The sequence below is a fragment of the Castor canadensis genome, chromosome 1, assembly GCF_047511655.1.
Source record: "Castor canadensis chromosome 1, mCasCan1.hap1v2, whole genome shotgun sequence".
In the NCBI taxonomy this organism is placed as follows: domain Eukaryota; kingdom Metazoa; phylum Chordata; class Mammalia; order Rodentia; family Castoridae; genus Castor; species Castor canadensis.
The window spans coordinates 202,112,796-202,140,413 of NC_133386.1; the positions used below are offsets into that span (position 1 = coordinate 202,112,796).

Sequence of the window (27,618 nt, forward strand, 5' to 3'; positions counted from 1 at the left end):
GGCAGCACTGGGGATCAAACCCAAGGCCTTGTGCTAGGCAAGCACTCTATCACTTAACTAGCTTATCCCTGGCTCCTGTAACTTTATTTTTAAGAACCTAATATAAGCATTATAATTTGAAAAGAATCAAATAGAAAATTTTTCTAGAGTAAGCATAAAAATAAATATTTAGATATAAAAATAAATGAGTAAAATACTTAGGTAAACTTCTAACACTTAATGATTAGCAATCATAATTTTAAAAGGATCTTCTAAGTTTTTTTTCTTTTGGTAACAAAAAGCTTTATTTCCCCTTATGATTATAAAGGTGACACATGAAGTGGAATAGCTGTACTGTTTTTATTATATATATATATTTTTTTTAGCTGGAGGTGTAGCTCAAGTGGTAGAGCACCTACCTAGCAAGCATAAGACTCTGAATTCAAATGTAATACTGCTAAAAAAAATTATTTATATTTTTGAGACAAGATCTTGCTATGCTGCCCAGGCTGGTCTCCAACTCCTGGCTCAAGAGCTCCTCCTACCTCAATCTCCTGAGTAGCTGGGCTACAGGTACATGCCACCATACCCAGCAAAATTAGAGCTATAGTGCTGAATTGTTCATGCTGGGTAAACACACCTTTTTACAAGGCGTGTAGAACTTTATCCTCAAGTTAAATCCACTTAGCCTGAAGAAGTCCTCCTTTCAAAAGCAGGTTTCACAGCTGTCAGGATTTGGCTATTTTAATTCCATGATCTTTCTTGAGGGGGAAAAACTGTATTTATATATATTCACAGTTATATATAACTACAGCTCTATATAGGTTCTTCCCAGTCCCCTTTTAAAGGTATTTCTCAGGGGTTTTGAAAGTCTCTTCCACCAGGCAAGGAAAATGCAGCCTGGATAAATCCCTACCCTCACCTTTAAAGCCCCTTTACCCCCTGGCTTTTAGCTTTAGGCAATTACCCGAAAGTTAAACAGTTACTTCCTGGTCTCTTCTGTTTCCACAGAGTGTGGAGGTGGTTTGTTTAGTTGATATTCATGGAAAGCCTACCATGTGGCCCCTAGGAAGCTTGGACAGCTTGGACAGGCAAGACTTCAAGTCTGACATTTAAACAGGTCCTTCAGTCTAGTGGCAGTAGGAAAGGAAAACAATCTAGAAGTGCTTAAGGTAATAATGTCAAGTTCCCCACAAAACTAACTCCCCAAGGTTGTTTGAATTGCAGTGATTGTCAAACTTTTGTGACTGTGTCCCACAGTGAGTACCCATATCCATACAAATATCTGAAACAAGCCAGATGCAGGTGGCTCATGCCTGTAATCCTAGCTACTCTGAAAGCAAAGTAATCCTCCATTATCCTCTAGGATTACAAGCCTGAGCTCCCAGCACCTGGCAAAGATAATTTTATTATTTTTTTTTAATTTATTTTTGTGGTACTGATGTTTGTCCAGGCCTCACGCTTGCTAGGCATTAATTCTACCACTTGAGCCACTCTGCCAACAGTGGCAGAATTTCTGTAGCATAGCCTCCTAGAGGCAGGGCAGCAGGCTCCTATGGTCTGGGCATTCCCCATTTTGATCTTAGTTGAGTTTGACCAGTAGTTATGCTCACTTTCTTCCCTTGTGTACAACTGCCCCATGGAGTTCAACTGGTGTCCACCCAAAGAGACCACTCAGGGGCCCGACCTTTCCAGCCCTAATTTTCCAACAGCTTCCCTCTGCAGGATGGCCAACTACAGGTCCTCACTGACCTCTGCTGGAGTCAAACTCCACAGTAGCACCTGGAAAGGCAGTGCTCTTTACTGCCAACCAGACCTGAGTTCAAATCTTGCCCAAGCTCCTTAAACTCTCTGGACTCCATCAGCATATCTACAAAAAGCAAAGGATCTCTCAAGGTAGGAGGATGATGAAGTAAAACTGAGTGGGATGTAAATGGCTATGTTGGGTCTGCAAATGAGTGAGTATCCCATCCCCCATGGAGAGCACTATGATTCCTGCATCCTGAGGAGATGGAGGCCTGCAATCCTGCATCCTAAAGGAGAGATACAGATCTGCCACAGGGCTGATGAGCAAAATGCTCTCAAGATTGTTTCCCCTCCCCCAATAAGGAGCAAACTGACCAGTTCATCTAAGAAAGCCCTTGAATCCATGGCCAAAGAAAAGAGCCCACCTAACCCTTACCCAAACCCAGAGTTAAAGGATCCATAAAAGCCCCAGCCTTCACCTGAGCAGCAAGCTACCAGTTTCTGGGCTCTGCTGCATGTTCTAGCTGTAGCCGTTCCTTTCTCTCTAATAAATCCTACTTGGTATACAGGCTTTGGCTCACAAGTCATTCAGCTGCCTCATGAGCCAGTTCTCTAGCCTGTGAAGACAAGGACCCTCCACACCAGGACGTAACAGCTACACAGGAGTTGGCTGTTTCCTCTAGTTGCCGCTGCCCCAAGCTTTAGAAAAAGGTTACTCTGTGCTCACTACTCAACCTGTAGGGAGCTGGGGCAAGCAGTTAACAATACGACCAGGCTCTCTTTTGAGTTTTACAGTCTGATGGTCTCTGGTCTCACTTTCCTCACTCTCTCTGGATTTGGGCACTGTAGTAGAGAAAGTCAGGCGCTGGTGGCCCATGCCTGTAAACCTAGCCCTTGGGAGGCTGAGATCAGGAGGATCCTGGTTGGAGGCCAGCCCAGGAAGAGTTCGGGATACCCCCATCTCCAAAATAACCAGAACAAAATGGACTGGAGATGTGGCTCAAGTAGTAGAGCACCTGCTTCACAAGCGCAAAGCCCTGAGTTCAAACCCCAATTCTTTCAAAAAAGAAAAAAAAAAAAAGAATGAAACTCTTGGGCAGAGTAATTCCATTAAACAACAAATATTTATTGCGCACTTACTATATGCCGGCCACTGCTAAGCACCACTGGGCCTCAGTTTCCTCCTCCACATGGGTTGGAATTATGCCTCTCAATATGAACATGGCATCTTGGACGGGTCAGTTTGGGTCTGTTCATCTGCATTACAGAGCACTTAGTCCTCCAAAGGTCAGTGACTATCCTGTCATTGGAACAACCCTAAGACGCCCCCGCATACTTCGGAACGGCCCCTAGGGGGCATTATCGACCTCCTACAGGGAAAGGTATCATTTAGGGTGATGCCGAGGCCCGAGATGTGCAGGATTTGGCTGTTTCCGGGAACAGGGCCATATATTCGCTTGGGGATCTCGGCTCTGAATCCTGGGTCAGATTCCCTTTGCAGGTACAACCCATCCAGCCAAGATATGACTCAGAAATTTCAGGTTGCCATTTCCTGCAGGGTCTTTGGGACCTAGGGAGGAAGGAAAGAGGATTTTGCCATCGTCCCCCCAAGCCTCAGTCCTCGGAAAGCGAAAGGTTAACGCAGTAGGCCGCGCAAAAGCCGCGGACCGCTAAAGGGACCATTGTTGCAGCTCCGCGGGGCGACTTCTGGGTCACGTGGCAGCTAAGGCGGGACCAAGCGAGGGATCGGCCAATAGAAGGTACTGTTGGTGGGCGTGATAGCCAATAGGAACAGGGAGCGGGGTCCCGGGACTAGAAGAAACGGCGGCCGGGAGGGGGCAACGGGACCATGGGGCTTCTGACCATTCTGAAGAAGATGAAGCAGAAAGAGCGAGAACTGCGTCTGCTCATGCTGTATCCTTCCGGACTCCAAAGTCGTGAGGGTAGCTGGGCCCCCGCGGGTGGGCGGTGCGAGACGCCCCCTGCCGGGCGCGGGTGCGCGAGTGCCCGGCCCATACCAACTGCCCATTGTGCGTCACGCACGCGGCCCTACCAATCCTTCTAGCGGGGGCCGCAGGAGGCCGTACCACCTCTTGGGGCGGGGGGGGGGAGGACACTCCCTCCAAACGTAAAATATGTGAACCTAGAGGCGTTGCGCAGGTCATGGTGTCCCCATTGTAAAGGGATGGCGGGGTTCAGAAGCCAGTCGGACATCACCATCCGTCGGTCTGGCCCGAGTGTGGGTCCCTGTCCTCCCAGCTCTGATCTCCCCCTGTCTGAGGGTGCCGGGTCCCGGCCCCGCCCTGGAGGTCGGAATCCCGGGGGCGTGTAGGCCCCACCTGGGTCCCCAGCTGTTGGGTGTGGACTCGCCAGCTGCGCGTCCATCTGTCTGTCCGTTGCCCCGCCCCGTCGTGTCCGTGTGTCTGGAGGCTTGTGGGCCTTAGGGTCCCGCGGACCTTCCAGCGCCTTAGCCTGGCGCCGGCACTCTACGTCCTGTTTGTGCCTGGGCGGGTGGGGCAGCCTCAACCACCTGACATCGGAGAGATGACAATTATGCCTTAAAAATAAGACCCAGGGGTCCGTTTTTTTTGTTTGTTTTGGTGCTGGGGACCGAACTCAGGGCCTTGCACTTGCCAGGCAAGCGCTCTTCCACTGAGCTAAATCCCCAACCCCCAGGGGTCCGTTTTAAAGAGCTCTGAGAAAAGCACAGATAATTCGCTTGATAAATATTGAGCGTCCACTATGTACTAGGCACTGCCCTATAGGCTGGAGTAAAACAACAAAATAATACTCTGCCTTCATGGAAAGTCTGCAATACAAGGGAAAAGAAAAATGATAAAGCAAATAAGTAGAATAAGTAGTATGGATGCAGAAGAACACAGTTTAGGGTGGTCAAAGAAGGTCACACTAAGAAAGTGACATTTGATCAGGCGCCTGTGGCTCACGTCTGTAATCCTAGCTATTTAAGAGTCAAGAGATCAGAAGGATGGCAGCTCCAAGCCAGCCCCAGGCAAATAGTTCTTAAGTCTCAAAAAAACATCACAAAAGGGTCTAGGCAGCTCAAGAGTGCCTGCCTAGCAAGCATGAAGCCCTGAGTTCAAACCCCCCAGTGCTGCAAAAAAAAAAAAAAAAAAAATTTGGATAGAGATTGAAGTGAGGGGTGAATCAGTAGATGTCTGGGGGAAACTTCAAAGGAACAGCAGCAGATGCAAAGGTCCTGAAGGAAGAACAGCAACTGGATGTTGAAGAGGGAAGTGTAGCTGTAGAGAGGGGTTAGAGGTGACCCTAGTGACCAGAGCCACCTCAGGAGGACTTCTAATTCTTGGCTTTCCCTTTCTGTGAGAAGTGCAGAGGAGCAGCCCTTAGTTGAGACTTGTTAGGCTGGTGTACTAAAACAGGTGAGACAGGCTGGTGGCGTGGACCAGGATGGAAATAGTGAGGTCATGGAAACGGGGACATTGTGACAGTAGGCCATCAGGAATTGCTGTAAGATTGAATGTGAGGGTGATAAAGGGAGTAAAACCAAGCCTGACACCTGGGTTTCTGGCCAAGGCAATCAGAAGGACAGGAACCACTTGCTGAAATGGGGAGGAGCAGGTTCCTGGGAAGATGCCAGCCCTAAGCGCTGTTTGGCATGTGTGGTGTCTGCAAGACATCCTTGCCTTGGAATGTCATGTAGGTTGTTGGATATAGGGACCAATATCCTGAGGTGTGGGTGGATGGGAGCCAACAGCCACCACAGAGATGGTAGTTGAAGCCACAATCCTGGGGGACTCAACTTCGGGTGTGGTATGGGCAAAGAGACCCAGGTGTCCAAACACATCGGTTGAGGAACAGTGCCAGATGAGGGTGTGGCAGGTGCTGTGGGGGAGCAGAAGATGAGTTCTGAAGGTCACCTGGCCACTGAAGAGTAGGAGGGAGGTCTTTAGGGACTCACCGTGGCAAAAGCAGGCTTGGGAAGCAGCAGGAGCTATGGCCTGATGGGAGTGTTTATGAAAGAGCAGGAGCAAGGCCCTGGGTTTGATCCTGGCACTCCTAAAAAGGTGAAAAGGAGCCGGACACCAGTGACTCACGCTGTAATCCTAGCTACTTAGGAAACAGAGTTCACGAGGTTCGTGGTTTGAAGTCAGCCTGAGCAAATATTTCTGGACACCCTATCTCAAAAATACCCAACACAAAAAGGGCTGGTGGAGTGGCTCAAGGTGTAGGCCCTGAGTTCAAACCCCAGTACCACAAAGGAAGAGCAGGAAGACAAACTTTGACTTGACTGAGTGTGAACAAGTGTTGTGAGGAGGTGCAATGAATCCTTGGACGGGGGAGAAGGTCCAGGAGAGGGTTTGTTGCTGCATGTGAGGGATACCAGTTTGTCAGCTGGTGGGGATCACCCAGGAGAGAAGGCCGCATGGTTGGATGGTGTTAGGGGGGCAAGGATAAGTGGCAGCCAGTGTTCAAGGTCTAAGGCTTGGACCTCAGGAGTGGTACTCCCTTTGCCCCATCTCAGGTATGAGTCACTGCCCCAGGCCAGGTGATCAGAAAAAGCTACTTACTACGTGCAGGACCTGCCCCTCTCCCCTCCACAAAGCTGCAGGCCCCCTAAGTGTTGGAAGAAGAGGTGTTTCTTACCCACTGGTGCGCTCACTCACTGGTTTGCTTTCTGCAGCAGAGGGTGTGGAACATTACAGAAGCATGAAAGTGGCTGCCAATTCCAGATATTTGCTCTTCCCTTTAAAAAGCACACTGGGCACTAATGGCTCACACCTGTTATCCTAGCTACTCAAGAAGCAAAGATTAGGAGGTTTGCAGTTTGATGCCAACCTCGGGCAAATAGTTCTCGAGACCCTATCTTGAAAAAAAACATCACAAAAAAAGAGCTGGTTGAGTGACTCAAGTGGTAGAGCACCTGACTAGCAAGTGTGAGGCCCAGTACCACAAAAAAAAAAAAGCAGGGTCCTTGTGTTTTAGGCCTCAGCTCAAGACACCTGGTGAGCCTTCCCTGCTGCCTGAGCTGAAAGCCCCTCCTCGCACAGATGCAACTCTAGGAACCTTGCCCTGCGTTTGTCCCTGTCTCCATGATTGGCAATACCATGTTTTCTTATGTTTGCACTTTATCAGTCTCACCATAAAAACAAAACACCCAAACAAAAAAGCATAAGCTTGGTAAGGGCAAGAACTGTGTCCTTTAGCATCCAAAGAGGGCTGGTACATTGTAGATGTTCAGCCAATATGCACTCATGAATTAAGTTGCTTTGTCAGAGATGATAAAATCATTATTTTGATCTTTCCATGTTTATCAGGGGCCTTTATGTGCCTAGCATGTGCTCAACTCATTTTAATACATGGTGGGCAATTATTACCCTTAAGAGAGGCGTCCTGTAGTCACCACCAGCACAGCACAGGGACTCCTTAACCCGGCTCCCCAGTGGCCTGGACAATGCTGGCAAAACAACCATCCTCAAAAAGTTCAATGGGGAAGACGTAGACACCATCTCTCCGACGCTGGGCTTCAACATCAAGACCCTGGAGCACCGAGGGTGAGGGGGGTCTCTGAGTGGCCTGGCCTGGGGTGGAGAAGTGGGCATGGGGCAGCTGACTCTTAACTGCCTCCCACACACCCCCAGATTCAAGCTGAATATCTGGGACGTGGGCGGCCAGAAGTCCCTGCGCTCCTATTGGCGGAACTACTTTGAGAGCACCGACGGCCTCATCTGGGTGGTGGACAGCGCAGACCGCCAGCGCATGCAGGACTGCAGACGGGAACTCCAGAGCCTGCTGGTGGAGGAGGTACACTGGGCTCGTGGGGGGCTGGGCCTGACACCTGGCGCATGTGTGGGTGATACCCACCCAAGGGCACCTAGAGCAGTGTCCGTTCCTTCACTGGGCCACAGTGCCACAGGCAGAAAACATGGCATGGAATGGCACCTGTGTTCATGTCCTTGGGTTTCACTGCTCTGCCATCCTGAGCTTCAGTTTGCACAGCTTGAAATGGAAATAATAACAGACCACTGGCGTTAGGGAGCTAAGGCCAGTATTCAAAGCTCTGGGAGGCAATGGAACCTGGCTCTGGGGTATGACTGCTGTGTGACCTCAGGAAGGCACTTAACCTCTCTGAGTCTCCATTCCACATCCCTATTATGGGGATTATTAATTAGGTTGGTCTCTCTCTTTTTTTTTTGAACATAGGGCCTCATGCTTGCTAAGCCACTCCTGCAGCCCTGATCTCAATTTATTGTCTGGGCCAAAACACTCTTTATTTTTTGTTTTGTTTTGTTTTTGGAAATAAGGTCTTACTATATAGCCCAGGCTGGCCTTGAACTCTCAATCCTTCTGCCTCAGCCTAAGAAATTAACATTGGGGAATTACTTCTATCTTAATTCTTAAGTTTTATTTGGATTTTACTGTTTTTTTTCACTAATGTGCTTTGTCCTGGGATTTGGTTCACATTACAATATTGCATTTAGTTGAAAACCATGACATTTTTGAGTGCTGTGAATAACTATGCAGGGACCATAGGCTAAATGGGACTGTACTAGGCACACAGGGACAAGTGTCACCTGGTATAATAGCAGCCCCTGCCAGGGGTGTCATGCTGAGTCCAGGCCTGGTGTGGAGGCCCCAAGGGTCAGATCCATGTACCCACATGGTGGGATCCTAGTTGCAAATAGGGAATAATCAGGCAGACAGTGAAGCCTGCCTGGAGTGAACAATTAAAGGGCTCTGTAAACTTGGAAGAGGGAAGGGCAGCATTCCCAGCAGACCCCGGGACAGGCTTCTAGGACACTCACGTTCCCTGTGCACACAGAGGGCTTGGGGACCATCTTGTCCAGCACTCTTTCCCTGATTATGGAAGAGAAAATGGAAGCAGGGAGGAGAGAGGTGCCCACTGGTGGTGGCTGGCTGGAACCTGAAATCAGGCCTAGCTCAGATGGGCAGGCCTCTGTGGCTCTGTCCCCTGTGCCCTGTCCCACCTGGGCCTCTCCCACCACAGGCCTTGCCCTGATCCTACAAGCTGATCTTTGGACCCCAGATGCTTCGGGTCAGCAGGGGAGGGTCAAGCTATCTTTTGAGCCCCACCTTCCACCTTCTCTCTCCTAGCGCCTGGCTGGAGCAACCCTCCTCATCTTTGCCAACAAGCAGGACCTGCCTGGAGCTCTGTCCTCCAGTGCCATTCAGGAGGTGAGTCCGGGCCCAGGGCAATGTTTGTTAATTATTTTAATAGCATTTATTAACCCCTGCTGTGTGGCAGGACCCATGCGGGGCACCAGACAGCCAGTAATTAATGAGGGGTAGTGGTGAGCCACAATTTGGGGACAGGAGAGCTGCAGTAGAATTTTCCACGGGACACAGGGCCAGTGTGCAGCGAGTGCTTCCCACTGTGCTGCTCTTTGCACAGACTAACTCATTTCATTCTGTCAACCTCATGAAGTGGGAACTACCATCATTGTACAGACAATGCAGCAGGCTCAGAGAACTTAGATAACTTGCCCACACCATACAGCCAGCCAATAGCTAGAGAAGCCAGGATTTAAACCCAGGCCTATCTGGCCCTGGAGCCTGCACCTTAACTGTTATTCTCTTCCTCAGATAGCAAAATGAGAAACAGCAGGGTTAGACTCTTGGTTCTGCCACTTACTGGCTGTGGCAGGTTGCTTAACCTCTCTGAGCTTTGGTTTCCTCCTTGGTAAATGGCCAACACAGTCTTTGATTCACGGGGCCTTGGGAGGAGCAGATGAGATGACTTAGGTGGGGTCCCCACTCAGTGCCTGGGTCCATGCTGCTTTTTTTTTTTTTTTGCGGTACTGGGGTAGGAACTCAGGATCTACACCTGGAGCCACTCCACCAGCCCTTTTTTGTGGAGAGTTTTTCCAAGACAGGGTCTTGTGAACTATTTGCCCGTAAACTGTTTGCCTGGGCTGGCTTTGAACTGAGATACTTCTGCTCTCTACCTCCTGGGTAGCTGAGATTAAGGTGTGAGACTCCAGCACCTGGCTTCCCATGCTGCTTTTATATCACTGAGGGGTGCTGCTGGCACAGAGCTACAGACAGCCCAGGTGCCCCGGGGTGATATACCCTCTCCAGGGCCAGGGCTGTGGTCACCAGCCCCACCAGCGCTTTCTGTCCCCCAGGCACTGGACCTGGCCTCCATCCGCACACACCACTGGCGCATCCAGGGCTGCAGCGCCTTCACGGGGGAGGACCTGCTGCCCGGCATCGACTGGCTCCTGGACGACATTTCCAGTCGCATCTTCACCATCGATTGAACCACTGCGATGTCCCCCAGCTCACAGGCCAGGCCCCCAGACCTGTCAGCTAGCCAGACTAACACTCCTCCCCCGCCCCCACCCACTATGACCTGCTGCTGCTACCACTGCCCCCTGCTGCTTTCCCGGGCAGAGGGCTGTCCCAGCCTTCACCCTGGCTCCCAGCTGTGCCAAGAGGACAGAGCTGGGCCCAGAGGGGCTGCCTGCTGCTACTGAGGCCCAGGGCTGCATCCTCTGCTCAGTGGTGAGAATAAAGCACTCCTTGCCCGGTTCCTGGCTGAGCCATTTGTCACCACCTTTAGAACCCACCTGGAGCCCAGAATCCAGCAGGGCACAGACAGGAGCAGAGAGTTCAGCCCAGCACAGGGCTATAGATGATTCCATCTGCAGGAGTCCAGGTGGGCTTCCCAAAGGAGGTGACAACAAAGCTGGAAATGAAATGAGTAGAAATAAGGGTTCTGGGTAGAAGAAGGAGAGCCAGTTCACCAGAGTAATTGTTGCCCTCAAAGGTGTGAGTTAGAAAAAGGGACATGGCCCCAGACCAGGGCCATAGATCATCAAATGGAACATGGGCTGAAATTCAACCCCCAATTCGCCACTGCAGCTGGGACCCCTTGTGCGGTGGACAACCTGCACAGCTGTAGGAGACCGTGACTCAGGCAGTGTCATACAACAGAAAAATGAAATGCCAGGGCTCTTGGGAAATGGAGAGGGGCATGCAGGGAGATGGAGGAGGGTGGCTACATGGGGCCTTCCCTGAAGGCTACAGAGCACTGAAGCAGGGCCACCTAGGACCTCAGTCGGGCAGTCAGACTGACAGGTGTCTTCGGGCCTTAGTGACTGCTAGCTGTGCAGGTCAGGGTTCTGTTGCACGCACTCCTGGGGCCCAGTGCAGGTAAGGACAGCACTGCTCAATGTATGCTTAGCATCCCTGTCCAGCATCCCCATCCATTCCAGCAGAGCTCTCAGGAGGCTAAATGAGCCTCACCAACCCTCCCAGCCAGGAAGCAGGGAGCTGGGATTTGAACCCAGCACATTCCATCCTGCTGCCTCCTGTGAAAACATGGACCTAACCATCTTCAGTTGTCATCTGCACTCCAAATGCCAGGGTCAGAAGCCTGCCCAGCCCAGCCTGAACCCTGCTTTCCTCTTGGTGAGGGCTTGCTGCAGGCCTGCTGGGCTGTCCTAGGGCAGAAGGGCAGTTTCCCGAGGGGAAATTGGATGCTGTTAGCAAAAGCAGAACACATAGGACCCCTTCCCTCCATGCCCAGCCTCACCCCTGCCAGGCGAACCACCCCACTTCCCAGCCACCCTTGGACCCTTCCCTGAGGGGGCAAGACTTAAGTTCAGCTAGGGGAAGAAGGAACCAGATGTGTGAACAAGCTATACCCCCACCCTGTCCTTACAGGACAGACTGAGTGAGGCTGCCTAAGGGGTGAAAGAAGAACATTCCAAGAAACTTGAGTTAAATGTCTCCCAAGACTAAGTTTTGCTTTCTTTTCCTTTTTTTGTTTTGTTTTTTGGCTTTTGAAAATAGGGTCTCACTATGTAGCCCAGGCTGTCCTCAAACTTCCTTCCTCCTGCCTTAGCTTCCCCAGTGCTGGGATTCCAGGCATACACAGTCACGCTGGAGTGTTGGTGTTCCTCTTGCATGGAGCAGGAATCGGCCATAACAAAACCCAAACCAGACAGATCAACAGGCTTGTTTTGATCATTTATGTTTTCTTTTAGATTTACATGGTCGACATGGTCACTGACCTTCACCAAAGCAAGATTAATAACCAACCCTGGGCCCACGTCTGGGAGCTGCATTCCTTTCCTTGCAAAAACCACATCTGAGGCTCATGCTTAGGGCAAATGGCAAGGGCGTCTGACCCACCATCCTCCAAGCTGGCTCGATATTAATAAAACTCTTCTCCTGTCACTGTGTCCCAGGTCGTTGGCTTTACAGGATGGCAGCAGAATAGAGCCTTTTCTCCATTGGGGGGGGGGTGGCTCTCCCACACACTCCCTAGTGCTGATCATGTCACCTGACTTGGCTGTCCCTTGGTTTCCCCATGTAGGGAAGGCTAATGCTGCTGCCTGAGGTTGAAATGAGGACCAGATGGGTTGGCTTCTTGTGTATCATAAGCAGTGTATAAGGGTCAACTCTGATTATTATCTGAGCAAATTCAGCCAATGGGAACTCAGGAATCCACTGATCCCAGCTGGTCACCCCAGTGTCAAGTCCTCCTGGGTCCTCAGCAAGCCACGCCTTTGATGGAGAAGGTATGTTATTCATGGTTAGAGACCAGGAAGAAAACAGCTCATCACAGATTTCTGTGAGTGGAGAGCCCTGTCAAGCAGCCCCAGGGGACATGGGGCAGACAGCAGCATCCCTACCTTCTAGTGGCTCCTCCTGTGACATGGCTGCTGCAGCTGGAGACCTACAGAAAGCCGGGGCCTACGCTGCTATAGATGCAAAAGGGCTTGAAGAGGGAGGGACCCACAGCACTGCTGGCATCCTTAACCTTGGAGAGCATAAATGCTGCTGACGGGGTCTTGGGAGGAGGCCAGTCGGTGAACTACTGCATTTCAGAGCTCAAGAGTCTGGTTCTGGGGTCTTTGTTTCTTCCTGGAGCCCGTAGTTCAGCACTTAGACCTCTGAATTCCAGGAACAAGAGCTGCCACTCCACACACTAGTCACCCATGCTATGGCATTTAAGCCTGGTGACTTCATGGTGCTTTTCAACAAATTCTGTTACTTATTTGGTGTTTTTTTAAGGTATTAGGATTTGAACTCAGGACTTCACCCTTCCTAGGCAGCTGCTCTACCTCTTGAGCCAAGCCTTCCGCCCTTTCAATAGATTTTTACATCAGTGGTAACGTAGCAAATGTGACCACCATGCTGGGTTTGTCACATTGGTCCCCACTTGGCCCACAGGGACAATAGCATAAGGACCACCCACTTGTAGATGTGTGGAGGAGTTCCAGAGCACCATACAGCACTTTCACTTTACAGGTGACTTTCCATCCCTTGAATTAAGACATGAAGTATTGTGTTGTCACCATTCTAACCCAGTTGTAGCAAATTCTAATGCTGACACCTTCTCTTTTGTTTTTTTCTTTTTTGGCCATACTGGGTTTTGAACTCAGGGCCTTGCAGTTGCTAGGCAAGCTACTGTTTGAGCCATGCCCGGTCCTTTTTGCTTTAGTTATTTTTTTTTACTCGGGTCTCTCGTTATGCCAGGCTGGTCTAGACCACGATCCTTCTATTTTTATTTTCCATGTAGCTGGGATGACTGGCAAGAACCACCACACACCCAGCTTTTATTTGTTGAGATGGGATCGCCAGAACTTTTTGTCCAGACTGGCCTCAGACTTCCATCCTCCCAACCACCTCCTTGAGTATCTGGAACACCCAGCAACATTGAGTTCCTTACCCAATTCCCTCCTGATCCTCTGTAGGGCGGCTTAGTGGAATTCATTCTGTTAACAACTACAGTCAGTTACTTCACAACCAGTGCATAAGCCAGGAGTGTGTCCTCACTTATCTTCCCAGTCTCAAATTCACCAACTCCAGCAACACCAATCAGGACAGCAGTGAGCACGAGATGTGCCTAAACCAGGGTTTTTATAAAGTCTCAGCATCCTGGAGCATCAATGATAATATTTGCTGGACTCAAATTTTCACAGAGACGTGTCAGCATTGATACCAGGCTCACCATTCACTTTCTGTTATCCAAGCCCCGGGTACAATGAAGGATTCCTTTCCCATCTCTGCAGCCTCCTCCAACTTTTCAATGACTATTTTATCCATCCCCTCACAACTGTAGATGGGATTGCTGGTGGTGGTAGAATTGCTCCAGTATACGTTATTCTGTGACAATGATGTTGATATGCCTTCCTTTCCCATTTTGGCTTTGAAATGGTGCTAGGTTTCACATACCTAGAGGCCAAACCCACGGCCAAAAGGTTCCACTTGAGTGGATTCTACCATAAGCAACCCTATTCTAGAGATTAGAAACTGAGGCTTGGGTAGTTAAGGGAAATTCAAACACCTAGTAAGCATTGTGACTTAGGGCCGCTAACAGCCTACTTCACAGGCATTCTTTTTGCTTTCCCAACTCTTCAAAACAAGATGAATTAGCAAATCCTTGGGGGAGACAGGAAAATGATTCGGTTCTGTCTGTCACATTTTAGACACAATAAAAGTTGGGTGCAAGAAAAAAACGAAAGGAAAAACAAAAAAGTTGGATTGCATGAGCTGAGCACGGTGGTGAGTGACTGTAGGTAGACTTGAGCCTAAGAGTTCAAGGCCAGTCTGGATAACATCCAGACCCCAGCCAGCCCAAAATTATTTTTTTTCAAAAGCTGAGCGGATGGATCAAAGAAGGGAAGCAGGGAAGAAGGGAGGTCCGTGAGGTGGGTTTACGCTCAGGTAGAGAGGGGCTCAATAGCCCACAAAGAGGAGGAGGGGCCAAAACCAAGTTACTTCTCCCGCTACCTGAGTTTACGCTTTATCAACGACAGCGAACTTTTTAGACGCTCCCTTGGCCACAGGTCGCGGCCAAAAACTGTGGCGTCACTTGCGACCAGCTCCCTGGACCAAAAGGAGAAGCGCGCAGGCCCAGGCCAGGCGGCTGCTGGCAGAGGCCGAACCCGAGGGGTGGGGGCGACGCGGAGGGAGTGGAGGCCGGCTGTCAGCTCCGCTCCTGCTTGGCTGTCATGTCTCGGCAGGCGAAGGATGACTTCCTGCGGCACTACACAGTCTCTGACCCCAGGACCCATCCCAAGGGCTACACCGAGTACAAAGTAACCGCTCAGGTGAGGTGGGGACCAGCGGGGACCTTACCCTTTTAAGTAGACAGGGTCCTAATTTTACCTTAAGGCAAGGTAGTGCATGAAGTTCTCTTTTTGGACGACAGAAATGGATTTCCCCTTTAAGAGGAGTCTGAGGAACCTTCGTTTGCGAATTTCACTATCTGGGGGGCGGGGCCAAGGGCGGGCTCAGTCTTTTTTAAAAGGGCGTGGACGGCAGGATTTTTTTTTTTTTTTTTTTCCCCCCCCAACTGACCAGGTGTGTGAGTCCAAGCCCAACGCGTGTCATCTGGGCGTCATTAACATCTCATTAACATGAAAACTCTGATTTAGACCAAGTATTAGTTCTCCAGTCCCTTGGAGCTTTATTCATTGGTTTGTTTTATACTTAAGTAAAAACCCTTTAAAGAGTTTTAAATATTTTGATTAAAAAATACACGTCTGTGGTTTAAAGAATTCACACAGTTCAAATGGACTTTAGGAGTAAGTCTCCATCTTCACGGTCGCCCCAGTAGGTCAATAGATAAGACTGAAGTTGGCGGAAATAACATTATAATCTCATTGTATAGAGACATGAAAATAGTTAAAAAATCAGAATGATGTTCAAGAACCGATTAACAGTGGAGGCCCCAGGGAGCGGAACCAGATCTCTGAGGACAGTTGGGGGAAGACCTTTTAGTGTACATTTTGTGTTCTTACAGAATTTTCAGCAGCCGGGCGCTGGTTGCTCACGCCTATAATCCTAGCTACTCAAGAGGCAGAGATCAGGAGGATCGAGGTTAAAAGCCAGCCCGGGTAAATAGTTGGTGAGACCCTATCTGGAAAAAAACCCATCACGAAAAAGGGCTGGTGTAGTGGCTCAAGGTGTAGACCCTGAGTTCAAACCCTAGTACCGCAATAATAATAATAATAATAATAATAATAATAATAATTTTCAACTGGGCGCCAGCCCAGGCTCACATAATCCTTGCTACTTGGGAGGCTGAGATCCGAAGAATTGAGGTTCTAGGTCAGTCTGGGTAAATAGTTCTCCAGACTCCATCTCATTTGATAGCTGGACATGGAGGTACACACCTGTCATCCCAGCTCCACAGGAGGCTAAGATTGGGAGGATCGAGGTTCTAGGCCAGCTCATGCAAGAAAGTTTGTGAGACCTCATCTCAATGGAAAAAAGTTGAGCATGGTGATTTACACCTATCATCCTATCCTAAAATAGGAGGATCATGGTCCAGACCCTATCTCCAAAATAACCAGAGCACAAAGAGCTGGTTGGCTCCAGTGGTAGAGTAACTGCCTAGTAAGTGTGAAGCCAGAGTTTAAACCCCAGTATTGCCAATAAATAAATAAAAAGATTTTTCAACTGGGCAACTGCCAAACTGGTACATTAGTAAATACTAAAGTGAAGCAAAACATAAAGATAAAAAAGCTTCCAAAGTGGATGTTTTAAAAGGCTGTGCTTTCCCATCTTTTTTAATGTCTTTCCCAGGCCAAAAAAATTACAAAGAATAAGATTGTCCCTGGGAAAATGAGCTGGAGGGAAGGAAGGATGTGGAAGACCTTTTCTCATATGTCTTCCTGTTGGTTTCAAAGCAAGTCACATGCATTATGTGTGTGTGTGTGAAAAAAAATTTTATATATGTAATAATTATATATATAGTATATATATATGGTATATATATATATATATACTTTTTTTTTTTTGGTGTTGGGGTTGGAACTGAGGACCTAAATGTTAGGCAAGTGCTATACCACTGAGCTACACCCCCAGCCCGAGTTTGGTATATTTTTATAATTTATAAATAATTTTGCTCACTTCCCCAGACCTCTTCTTCATAGGAACCATTGCTACTGGTTTCTTATTTTTCCTTGCAAATACACTCTATGTTTACAAGCAAATATATGTGTCCACTTCATTACTGTTTACACCTGATGGCATTCTGCATCTTGCTTTTTTCACATGTCTACTTTATTTCTGAATGCATTTTTGTTTCACTTTATTTAATTTATGTATTTATTTTTGCAGTACTGGGGTTTGAATTCAGGGCCTTGCATTTGCTAGGCAAGTGCTATACCACTTGGGCCACACCTTCAGCCCTTACTGCTTTTGGTTATTTTGCAGATAGGGTCTCTTCTTTTTTTTTTTTTTTGTGGTACTGGGGTTCAAAATCAGGGCCTACATCCTGAGCCACCCCACCAGTCCTTTTTTTGTGATGGATATTCATCTGTTTGTTCAAGCTGGCTTCCAACAGATCCTCCTGATCTCTGCCTCCTGGGTCACTAGGATTACAGGTTTGAGCCACCAGTGCCAGGCAGGGTCTCTTTTTTGCCTAGGGCTATCCTCAGACCACAATCCTCCTGCTGATGGCCTCTCTCATAGCTGGGATGACAGGCATATGTCACCACATTTTTTTGTGTGTATGAGATTGGGGTTTGAACTCAGGGATTCATCTTGAGCTACACCTGCACTTCATTTTGCACTAGTTATTTTGGAGATGGGTCTCTCAAACTGTTTGCCCAGGCTGGCCTCCAACCTCAAATCTCCCAATCTGTCTCCCAAATTGCTAGTCTGAGAAATATGCTCACCTGCCCAAACTCAAAGAATGGACTCAAAAACATGAAACACAACAGAAGCCAAACTTTAATGGTGGTCTTACAAGATAGAGTGTCTGGTATGCAGGAACACCCAGAGGAGTTTCAACAGGTATTTTATCCCTAGTGCTCAGGCTCCTCCCCCAGTTCCTCATTCGCTGAGTACTACAGGGTGTACAATCTTCCTGGAAGTCATCTACGTTTTATTGTTTCCTATTGGATTATTTTAAAATATGTCTCTTTTTGGATTGGTCAAATTTTAGAAGCAGACTTTAGTTGTCCCCACCTTCCTTTGTTTCTTTGTGGCTGGAAGGCCTCCCTGTGACACTGATTTCCACTTACATAGCTTTTACCCATTTCCTCATTTCATCATGGTTGACCCCCCCCCCATTTTACCCCTCCCTTGTCAGTTGACCCCTCTCAAAATCCTGTTTGTGATTTCCCAGGTGCAGGAGCTTTGTTACCTCCGCAAGCAAGTTAACAGTAGTTTTCCATGCAGGGTTAGTTGTTTTGCCTTGAAAATGGACCACCACTAACTTTATCTCCAATGCTAGGATTACAGGCGTGAACCACTGATGCCCTGCTAGAACCTCATTTCTTTACAGACTTGAGGTTCTTTTCGTGGGTCGTGTTTTTAATCCCAGCCACTCAGGAGCTGGAGGCTAGACTGGGTAAAAGTTAGCATGGGACCCTATCTAAAAAAATAAACTAAAGCAAAAAAGACTGGGGATGTGGCTCAGTGGTAGAGCAAGTACAAGGCCCTGGTTTAATCCCCAATACTTAAAAAAAAATTGCAAGAACTTGGACCTTTGAAGGAACTAGGATAAAAGCTGAGCTGAGGCTGGGAGTGGTGGCTCACATCTGTAATTCTAGCTAATCTGGAGGCTGAGATTTGGAGGATCTAGGCTTTTTGCCAGCCCAGGCAAAAAAAAAAGTTCTTGAGACCCCATCTTGACAATAAAAAGCCAGGTATGGTGGTGTGCATCTGCCATCCCAGCTATACAGGAAGCTTAAATAGGAGAATCGAGATCCAGGTCAACCCCTGCAAAAACCAAGATCTAGCTGAAAAACAATTAAGGCAAAAAGCGCCTTAATTGACAGGTGGTAGAGCGCCTGCCTAGCAAGCACAAAGCCCTGAGTTCAAATCCCAGTATTGCCAAAAACAAGTTGAGCCAAGGATAGAGCAGTCTGGACAGGCCTTTGAGGATCCTTCCAATCGACAGATGAAGAAAAATTGTTCACAGTTACATTCAACTCCTTAAACTCAGGACACCTTGATGCCAAAGAGCGCTGTCACTTTGAGGGGAATGCGAGGTCTCTGAGGCATGCCTAACTTTTACAGGGTGGCAGGGTGGCAGATGTCAATCTCTGGTCTCACCTGCTTCTTGCTTTTCTTTCTCAGTTCGTCTCAAAGAAAGACCCAGAGGACGTCAAAGAGGTAAGACTACTGGGAAGGAGGGTGCTGTCCTTGGTTCCAGGTCTGGAGCAGTAAGGGAGCAGCTGGTGACTGGGAGGAGCCCACCCCCACTTTGTCCTGACCCTGGCAGGACAGGGTGCTGCCCCAGCTCCTCACAGCCCCTGGGACAGACTGGATACGGATGGCTTCTCACCCTTGCTGGCCAAGGTCAAGTCTCATGTGCCCCATAGGTGGTGGTGTGGAAGCGGTACAGCGACTTCCGCAAGCTGCATGGAGACCTGGCCTACACCCACCGCAACCTCTTCCGCCGCCTGGAGGAGTTCCCGCCTTTCCCACGCGCCCAGGTGTTCGGTGAGTGTCAGAGCAAAACTCTCAGGCTCAAGGTGGAGGGAGAGTTTTGCAAAGAACACTGGGGCTGGTGGGGGCTCGGGAGAGGAGGCCTACATCTGGGAAAGACACATTTGGAGAACTAGATGGCCCTCTGAGGTGGTTTCATGTGACAGATGAGGAAACTGAGGCTCAGAGCAGACTAGCTCTTATTGTGGGTGGGGGGGCCTTTAACACTTCCATCTCTCTTAGCCCTGTTTTCAAGATGGGGGAAGGGAGGCTCAGTAAGGGAGGCTCAGCAAGGTAAAAGACCTTAGCCTGTGTCCTCGTTCATTTTCCGTTGCTGATGACTCAGTGCCACAGGCTGGGAAAGTTATAAAGAAAAGAGGTTTATTTTGGCTCATGGTTCTGGTCCAAGGTGTAGTCAAGGGGCTACACCTGGTGGTGGCCCTGTTGAGTCCCGAGGAGTTGCAGGGCATCACGTGGCAGGAGATAGGGAGCAAATGAGAGATGCAGGCAAACTGGCTTTTGTAGCCGACCCACTCTGGAGAGAAGCCATTAGACCATAAATCTGTTAATCACAGGAGTCCCAGACTTACAAGATGCTCTTTCGCAGCAAGGTGAAGAGTCATTGCTGGCAGGCTTTGCCAGGCCAGTGGAGAGTATGGCAGGCTGTGCCCCACAACACAATAACTAAGGCATAGTAGGTAGCGCTGCATGATATTCAGAACAAAACAGCGAAAATGCTTTTTGCTGTGTGTGACCTTGGGCCAGTCACTTCCCCTCTCTGAGCCTTGCTTTCCTCCTCATTATCTCAAAGCCATCTGAAATGACTTGATTCTTGTTGATTACTTCCCCCCATCTATGTGATATGAAATCCTTGAGAGCAGAGGCCTAGTTTCTCATTCACCTTCTGAAGCCAGCACAAAACCAGGTACTCAGTAAACATTGGGAAAAGAAAGGATGAGCAGGGAGATTGATCCTCCAGGAGCCTTGGGAGGGTGGGTGGCAGAATCAGGAGGAGGCCAGCAGGCTGCTCAGAGCCTCTCAGGCAACACCAGGAAAAGCAGGCCTTGCAGCCGGGAGCCCTGTGCTCACTGCTGCTCTCCTGGCTCCCTCTGCTTGGCCCGGGCACTGACGCAGGCCGGTTTGAAGCCTCTGTCATCGAGGAGCGGCGGAAGGGTGCCGAGGACTTGCTTCGCTTCACCGTGCATATTCCTGCGCTCAACAACAGCCCCCAACTCAAAGAGTTCTTCCGGGTACACGCACCTGCTCTCCCCACCTCCCTAGGCCCTGGGAAGCCCCCCTGCCCGCTATGTTGCTCCCCTGACTCTCTACTGGTCTTTCTCTCCCGAAGGGTGGGGAGGTGACTCGGCCCTTGGAGCTATCAAGGGATTTGCACATCCTGCCACCCCCTCTGGTCCCCACACCACCCTCAGATGAACCCCGGCTGCCCCAGCCACTCCCTATGGAAAGGAGGGGTCTGGAAGAGTTGGAGGTTCCAGGTAAGTCAGGGGGAGGAGGGAGGCAGCACTGGGGTCCAGGAGGGAGGTGGTGTCCATACTCAGTGATCTCAATGAAAAAGCTTGGGGCGGGTTCCAGCTCACCATGCACCTGCTGAGGACTTTTGACAGGTAACTTTCCTTGTCTGAAAAATTGCCACATAGCCTAATAATGGGCTTGTCTAAAAACATGCACACATAGTTGCTGCAAAGACTGAGTGAGAGGGTGATTTCGTTTTGAAAGCTGGGAAGGGCAGGCATCATTGTCCCTCTGATCTCCTCAGCGGATCCCCCACCATCCAGTCCCGCCCAGGAGGCACTGGATCTTCTCTTCAGCTGTGGCAGTGAGGAAGAGGCATCCAGCTCCCCTGCCCGAGGCCCCCTCTCTGAGGCCGAGCTCGCCCTCTTCGACCCCTTTTCCAAGGAAGGTAAGGAGCAGGACAGACAGAAAGGGGGCTGGGACAGAGAGGAGGATGGGCCCCCAGCCAGCATGCATGGCACCTGTGTGGACCTGAGAATGGTGCCCGCTCCTTGGGAGCACTGCCCTGCAGCCAGGTGGCAGCCTCTATGACCAGCAGAAACACAGGGGCCACCCATGCTGCAGCCCATCCAGGCTGCTGGCTCAGCAAGCTGGGTGCTCTGTACAGTGAGGCAGGACCTGAGCCATTTCCCACCATGCCTCTTCCCCCTGAGAAAGCTCTGGGTAGAGCTGGGCTCCATGATGGGCGGAAGTGTGGGGGGGTGTGCGGGTGACATGTTAGCTTCTCCCTTGGAAGCCTGAAGACAGGAGAGGCCTGTGGGTCAGAAGGATGAGGGCTGGGCTCACAGAGCAGCAGCCACAGAGAGGCCCTCTGGGGTCCCTGGGTCCACCAAAAACAGATGACAGGCAATCCCATGCAGGTCTCGGTCCCAAGTGCCTTCCTGCTCTGAAACCAGAGACCTAACAGTCCCCCAGGAAGGAGAACTGGATTCTGAAGTGCACCAAGGTTATGCTACAACTGCACTGGAGGTGTTAAAAGTGACTGATGTCACTTCTCCATAATCAGGGAACAGTTCCTTTTCTGATTCCCCAGAAATGTTTTTAAGCCCATTTTGTTGGCTTCTCTTTTTTGCCCTTTGGTGACCTCCTTGGCTTTCTGATCAACTCCAGGCACCTGAGGTCTCTCCCTCAGTGATGGAAAAGCCTAGGCCAGTCCGAATCAGAACCTCTTGTGTCCATCCGATTTGTTTTGGCAGTACTGGGGTTCGAACTCAGGACCTCATGCTTGCTAGGCAGGTACTCTTAACACCTGAACCACATTTCCAGCCCTCCATCTAGTTTTCAGCCTTGAGCAGCTCCTGGCCATGGCGGTGAGGGTGTGAGGAATATCCTTGTTTTTATCTCTTCTCCCTTCTCTTCTTTTATTCTGAGACAGGATCGCACTGTTTTGCTCAAGCTGGTCTTGAACTTGTGGGCTCAAGCGATCCTCCCCAGTGCCGAGACCACAGACATGCACCTCTGTGCCCTGCTGCTTTTCTTGTTCTCCTTCCTCCCTTCCCTGCCCCGCCCCTCTAGGGCTGGAGAGAGTAAAGAAGGTAGAGGTGTCATCAGGGCTGTTATATCCAAACTCTGAGTGACTGACAGGCACCTAGTGGACAGTATTTGGGAAGAGTTGTTCCAGCCCCCTTGTGGGCAGTGCCCATGAGACATTCACTTGGCGCATGAGAAAACTCCCCAGTCCTTGTTGCCCAGCTGCTGACAGTACAGTGTGCCCAGAAGCTGCCCCATCTCCCTGCTGTGCTATGCCAGCCTTCATCAGCTCCTGCAGTCCAGCAGCCAGCAACTGTCTCTCTTTATCACTTACTCTAGGCCCTTGAACTCAAGTACTTGGGAGCCCCACCAATTTTTTCTGCTCTCTGCTCTTTGTGCAACACAGGGAGGGCTGAAGGCCCAGCTGGGAGAAAGGTGTCTACCTTCTCACAGGAGGTCTCAGCCTCCGCATGGGGCCTCACGGGACTCCCCAGTTGGATGTGATGCCACCCCTTCTCTCTCTAGGACTGGTGTCACAGTGCTCCATGCTCCTCTGCCTTCCTGACCAAGGCCTCTTCACAAAAGACTCACCGAGTTTCTAGTCAACTTGGGGTATAGCTCAGTGGTAGAGAGCTCGCCCTGCGTGCACAAGGCTCTAGGTTTGATCTCCAGCACTGCCCTCCTCACCCTGAAAAGCCCTGAGATCTTCTGAATCCATTCTGAGATTATTCCAAGGCTTGGAGCATTTCTGCCCTTGGCCTACATAGTTGCTGTAGCATCCCTCAATGGAACTTTGTGGAGGGAAATCTTGGGTTTCTAGATCAACTGGAGTCAGGAGGGAAATAGGACCTGTGACCCAGGGATTTACTAAAGTTACGTGTACCTAAAGAGAGAATTAGGAAGGTAAGACTTTTACAAAAGCACATGAACCCCACCAACCAGACAGACATATCTGGTTTCCTATACTCAAATGACTTCGGGATTGTCCAGGCTCTACTCCCCTCCTCTGGGAACAGATTGGTATCCCAATGGGCAGGAGAGGCCTGGGGGTGGGCAGTGGGCCCTGGGAAAGAAAAGGTCAGTCGGGCCTGAGTCCTCCCTATCTGTTGCAGAAGGTGCGGGTCCCAGCCCCACCCATGTAGGTGAGCTGGCAGCCATGCAGGTAGAGTCCAAAAGGCTAGACCAGGAACCCTGGGAGCCAGGAGGGCAGGAGGAGGAAGAGGACGAGGACGAAGGGCCCACCCCTGCTTATCTGAGCCAAGCCACAGAGCTCATCACCCAGGCCCTGCAGGATGAGAAGGCAGGCGCCTACCCTGCGGCACTCCAGGGCTACCGAGATGGCGTTCATGTCCTGCTCCAGGGAGTACCCGGTGAGCAGGGAGTGGAGGGCGGAGGTTCAGGTGCAAGGTCCCGGATGGTACAGCAGGGAAGGGAAAGTGGAAAACAAGCAATTAAACGATCAGGAGCCCTTGCTCCTCACTGACCATCTGTGTATCCGTGGGCAGGATTTTTTCTGACCTCTTATAGCATCAGTTTTTGTAATTATAAAAGGGAGAGGAGAGACACGACGATAAGCACATTATGATGCTCTGTGAACTGTAGGGGACTAGAGCAGGGGCCACCCTTTCTCCACAGGTGACCCGTCGCCCGCCCGGCGGGAAGGTGTGAAGAGGAAGGCTGCTGAGTACTTGAAACGGGCAGAGGAGATCCTGCAAGGGCACCTGACCCAGATACCGCCCTGAGGGAGTGGGCCCTTCTTGGGATACCAGCTCCCACACTGCCAGCCTCCCTCTCCTTTCCCCAGAGTCTGGCCCTGTCTCCTGGTCTTGTAGCCTCAGGGGCCATATCTGTATGAAACTGGACCAAGGATGAAGAAAATAATGACTTTTCACTCCCTGCCTGCCTCCTGTGAATCAGACTCACACTTGTGATCCTGCCTGTCTGATCTTAATCTGTCAGCAGATCTGGTCACTAAACTATCAGTTTACCCATCTGGAACCAGGGTCTGTTAACTGCAGATTGCAGCCAGATCAGGCCCATAGCCTTTTTTCTTTTTTTTACATTTTTTAATGACTAGAAAGAAAAATCAAAAGAACAAGATTCTGTGACAAGTGGAAATTATGAAATTTAAGTGTTTATGAATAAAAATTTATCAGAACACGACCAGGCTCATTCACTTAATATTGCCTGTGGCTATATTCACTCAGCACCAGCGGAGTTTAGTTGTGTCCGGCAAATCATAGGACATTTTCTACCTGACTCTTTGCTGACCCCGATCTAGAAAATGGGGAGAATATCTACAGGGAAACAATAGAGAATGACAGAATAGAGCTGTCAGAGTCAGCTAATTGGGTGAAAAGGGTAACAGTGATGGTTCAGACTGCTAAAGCCCAGAAGGGAGGTGTGGCCTCGCCGGTGCCACGCCCCTCAGACCAGCGATTGGTTGCAGAAGGACTACAAACCGGTGCATCATGGGAGTGACCGAACTACAATTTTAGTTCGTGGAGGGGGCGGTGCTGGTGCGGCTGAGTGTGAAGCATTATGGGAGAACTAGGCGGAGCCTGAGTGTGAGGATCCGTGCTGGCAACGTCGGACTACAACGCAGTGCATCTCGGGAGGCCGGCTCAACGGGACGCGGTGAGAAAGCGGCGGCTGCCGGACGGGCGGCGGGAACACTGGAGACCGGGCGAGGAGGTGGGCCCAGCCCAGCTTGGCCCCGCCCTGTCTCTCCCTAGTCTCCGCCGGCTTCGGTGTGACTTCCCGCAAAATGCAACCGCGGGCCGCAGGCGTCCCAGCGATGCTGAACGCCCACCCTTTCCCCGTAGCCCACACATGTCCGGCTATGAGCTGCCCGTGGGCATGTGCCCTGATATGTGCCCGGCCGCCGAGCGCGCCCAGCGTGAAAGGGAACGCCGCCTGCACCGCTTCGAGGTGGCACCGGGGTGCCGCTGGGACCCGCCCCGCGCCGATCCTCAGCGTGCGGTGAAGGAGTACTGCCGACCGGCTGCTGGCAAGTCCCGGCCTCCGCCGAGCCAGCTGCGTCCGCCCTCGGTGCTGCTGTCCACCGTGCGCTACCTGGCGGGCGAGGTGGCCGACAGTGCTGACGCATCCCGCGCGGAGGTGGCCGGCTTCGTGGCTGATCGTTTGCGCGCTGTGCGTTTGGATCTGGCCCTGCAGAGCGCGGGTGACGCCCAGGCGGCGGTGGTGCTGGAGGCCGCGCTGGCCACGCTGCTGGCCGTGGTAGCGCGGCTGGGGCCGGAAGAGGCGTGCGGGCCCGCGGACCCGGTGCTGTTGCAGACCCAGGTGCAGGAGGGCTTCGGCTCCCTCCGGCGTTGCTACGCGCGGAGCGCAGGGCCGCACCCTCGCCAGGCTACCTTCCAGGGCCTCTTTCTGCTCTATAACCTGGGTGAGTCGGGGTCGCGGCGGGGAGCCCTAATGGGTACGGTGGAGGAAAAGGAAAGAAGGAGCTTTCTCACCGTTAGGGGCTAAGGGTGTGGCCTAGCGGTAGAGCAAGTGTTTAGTATGCGCTAAGCCCCTGGTTGCATCCCCAGCCACGAAATAGAAAACCGTCCAGGAAAGTCAATGCACCAGACCCACCCGATTCCGGTTATGGGACCTTGAGACTGCCCTTTCCCATTTCTGGGCTCAGTTTTCTCAATAACAAAAGTGGAGGGGGTGGGATTGGAAAGAGTTGGCCTAGATAGTGACTTTCAAATTTTTTTAAAACTCCCATTCCCAGTCACTGGTGCAAAGTAACACGAACGTATAATAAATAGCCACAAACATATCAGACACAGAAGTTTGAAGACTTTAGAGTCAGGCGTGACGTGGCTCAAGCCCGTAATCTCCGCTATTCTAGAGGTGGAGGCTGGAGGATGGCCAATTTTCGAGATCCTATCCCCAAAACAAATACAAAAGGGATGAGGGCATAGCTCAAGTGGTAGAGCCCTTGCCTAGCATGCTCCGGCACCTGGGTTCATTACCCAGTACTGAAAAAAAAAATGTTCCAAGACTTTAGGTCCCTCTCTATTTAATAAAATGCTGTTGACTTCGTAACTCACTAATGGGTCAGTTTTACGAAGTGGCCCAAGACTCCAGTGTCTGTAACTTCTTGGAAGGGAAGAGGAGTGGAGTCTCCTGAAGAATGGCCTTCCCAGGTGACCAGAGGAAGGTGTGACAGATCCGCCTCCCAAAATTGTGGGTACGGGCAGCCAGGACAGCGGGACACCCAAATCTGAAAACTTGGATTTGGGTCAGGCAGTACTACATAAGAGCTCTAGAACAGCCTCAGGCAAGTCCTTAAATATCCAGACCTGTGTCTCCCATCAGTTAAACGAAGTCCGCTTCCGTGTTAGAAGGATCTAGACTAAAGGGGATCTGTGGCACCTCATAAAGATGTAGGTCTTGGCCGAGCGCCGGTGGCTCACACCTGTAATCTACTGTAACTACTCAGTAGGATCTTGGTTCGAAGCTAACGCGGACAAAAATTTCCGCGAGACCCTATCTCAAAAAAAACCTTTTACAAAAATAGGGCTGGTGGAGTGGCTCAAGGTGAAAGCCCTGAGTTCGGGCCCCAATACCGCAAAAAAAAAAAAAAGAAAGAAAGAAAGAAAAAGAAAAGAAAAAAAGATACAGGTCTTGAAAGGGCCTGATGGTGGGAACCTGGTTAGTCCTAGTGAAGGGGCGTGGCCATCGTGGATGGGCGTGGTCAGAGTGGGCGGTTGGGCGGGACCACGGGCAGGAGATGAACCTGTCATAGGGCCAGAGGAGGTGTTAGTAGCTGTGGGCTGCAGCCTATGGGAGCAGAGATGAGCGGGGCGGGGGCAAAGGGATGCGAAGTGAGGCGGGCGGGGTCCCAGGACATCCTCATCCCGGCTTCCCCCTCGCAGGCTCCGTGGAGGCTCTGCACGAGGTTCTGCAGTTGCCCGCCGCCCTGCGCGCCTGCCCGCCCCTGCGCGTAGCCCTGGCAGTTGACGCTGCCTTCCGTGAGGGCAACGCCGCCCGCCTGTTCCGGCTGCTGCGGACCCTGTCCTACCTTCAGAGCTGCGCCGTGCAGGGCCACGTAGGCCGTGCCCGCCGCGAAGCCCTGGCTCGCCTCGCTCGTGCCCTGAGCACCCCCAAGGGGCAGACCTTGCCTCTGGGCTTCATGGTCCACCTGCTGGCCCTGGATGGAGCCCACGAAGCCCGGGACCTGTGCCAGGCCCATGGGCTGCCCTTGGATGGAGAAGAAAGAGTTGTGTTTCTGAGGGGTCGCTATGCTGAGGAAGGGCCACCCCCCGCCGGTACCTGCACCGTGTTGTTGGGAAACAAACTAAGAGGACGCACCCTGGAGGAGGTGGTCATGGCAGAGGAGGAAGATGAGGGTGTGCACAGACCCGGGGCCCCAGCATGAGGGGGTGCAGTCTTCCCTTAGGTTTCTATTTCCTGATTCCCAGACAATAAAATAAATTTGTTTTATAAGATTGCTGAATTTCATTTATTTGGGGGTGG

The 27,618-nt window shown here is 50.8% G+C and overlaps 3 protein-coding genes across 6 annotated transcripts in view; all 3 read left to right on the forward strand.

Annotated features, from left to right (window-relative positions):
- The window catches only part of Arl2 (ARF like GTPase 2), a 38,801-nt gene extending 26,894 nt beyond the window's left edge, over positions 1-11,907 (forward strand). Inside the window, exons 1-6 of one of the 2 annotated variants that reach the window (XM_074048982.1) lie at positions 3,210-3,226; positions 3,417-3,639; positions 7,146-7,256; positions 7,344-7,506; positions 8,818-8,898; positions 9,849-11,907. In XM_074048982.1, the coding sequence (XP_073905083.1) occupies positions 3,575-3,639; positions 7,146-7,256; positions 7,344-7,506; positions 8,818-8,898; positions 9,849-9,983 (555 nt within the window). In that variant the 5' untranslated portion in view covers positions 3,210-3,226; positions 3,417-3,574 and the 3' untranslated portion in view covers positions 9,984-11,907. Of the gene's footprint in view, positions 1-3,209; positions 3,227-3,283; positions 3,640-7,145; positions 7,257-7,343; positions 7,507-8,817; positions 8,899-9,848 lie in introns of those variants that run through there. The other variant, XM_020164931.2, reaches the window with a different exon arrangement.
- A 2,633-nt stretch (positions 11,908-14,540) lies between these two features.
- On the forward strand, positions 14,541-24,288 carry Snx15 (sorting nexin 15). Of its 2 annotated transcripts, XM_020164786.2 has the most exons (8): positions 14,549-14,789; positions 18,775-18,810; positions 19,020-19,140; positions 20,260-20,375; positions 20,474-20,621; positions 20,903-21,046; positions 23,241-23,498; positions 23,764-24,288. In XM_020164786.2, the coding sequence occupies exons 1-8, from the start codon at positions 14,691-14,693 to the stop codon at positions 23,868-23,870; spliced, it is 1,029 nt and encodes a 342-aa protein (XP_020020375.1). In that variant the 5' UTR covers positions 14,549-14,690; the 3' UTR covers positions 23,871-24,288. The 2 variants fall into 2 exon arrangements, with proteins under 2 accessions (XP_020020377.1, XP_020020375.1); XM_020164788.2 differs by lacking the exon at positions 23,241-23,498 and having other exon boundaries at positions 14,541-14,789.
- Positions 24,289-24,665: 377 nt separating this feature from the next.
- Positions 24,666-27,590, forward strand: Sac3d1 (SAC3 domain containing 1). 2 transcript variants are annotated; one of them, XM_074048960.1, is made up of 3 exons: positions 24,666-24,765; positions 24,954-25,534; positions 27,018-27,590. In XM_074048960.1, exons 2-3 carry the CDS (start codon positions 24,961-24,963, stop codon positions 27,518-27,520), a joined length of 1,077 nt encoding a protein of 358 aa, XP_073905061.1. In that variant the 5' UTR covers positions 24,666-24,765; positions 24,954-24,960; the 3' UTR covers positions 27,521-27,590. The 2 variants fall into 2 exon arrangements, with proteins under 2 accessions (XP_073905061.1, XP_020020374.1); XM_020164785.2 differs by having other exon boundaries at positions 24,720-25,534.
- Positions 27,591-27,618: the final 28 nt, after the last annotated feature.

Excerpts from the sequence above, each read along its gene's own strand:
- Snx15 (XM_020164786.2), top strand. The coding sequence starts at position 14,691 with ATGTCTCGGCAGGCGAAGGATGACTTCCTGCGGCACTACACAGTCTCT. Across the intron at positions 19,141-20,259 it reads CCCACGCGCCCAGGTGTTCG|GCCGGTTTGAAGCCTCTGTC; the intron begins GTGAGTGTCAGA and ends GCACTGACGCAG. Across the intron at positions 20,622-20,902 it reads GGAAGAGTTGGAGGTTCCAG|CGGATCCCCCACCATCCAGT; the intron begins GTAAGTCAGGGG and ends TGATCTCCTCAG.
- Sac3d1 (XM_074048960.1), top strand. The coding sequence starts at position 24,961 with ATGTCCGGCTATGAGCTGCCCGTGGGCATGTGCCCTGATATGTGCCCG. Across the intron at positions 25,535-27,017 it reads CTTTCTGCTCTATAACCTGG|GCTCCGTGGAGGCTCTGCAC; the intron begins GTGAGTCGGGGT and ends TCCCCCTCGCAG.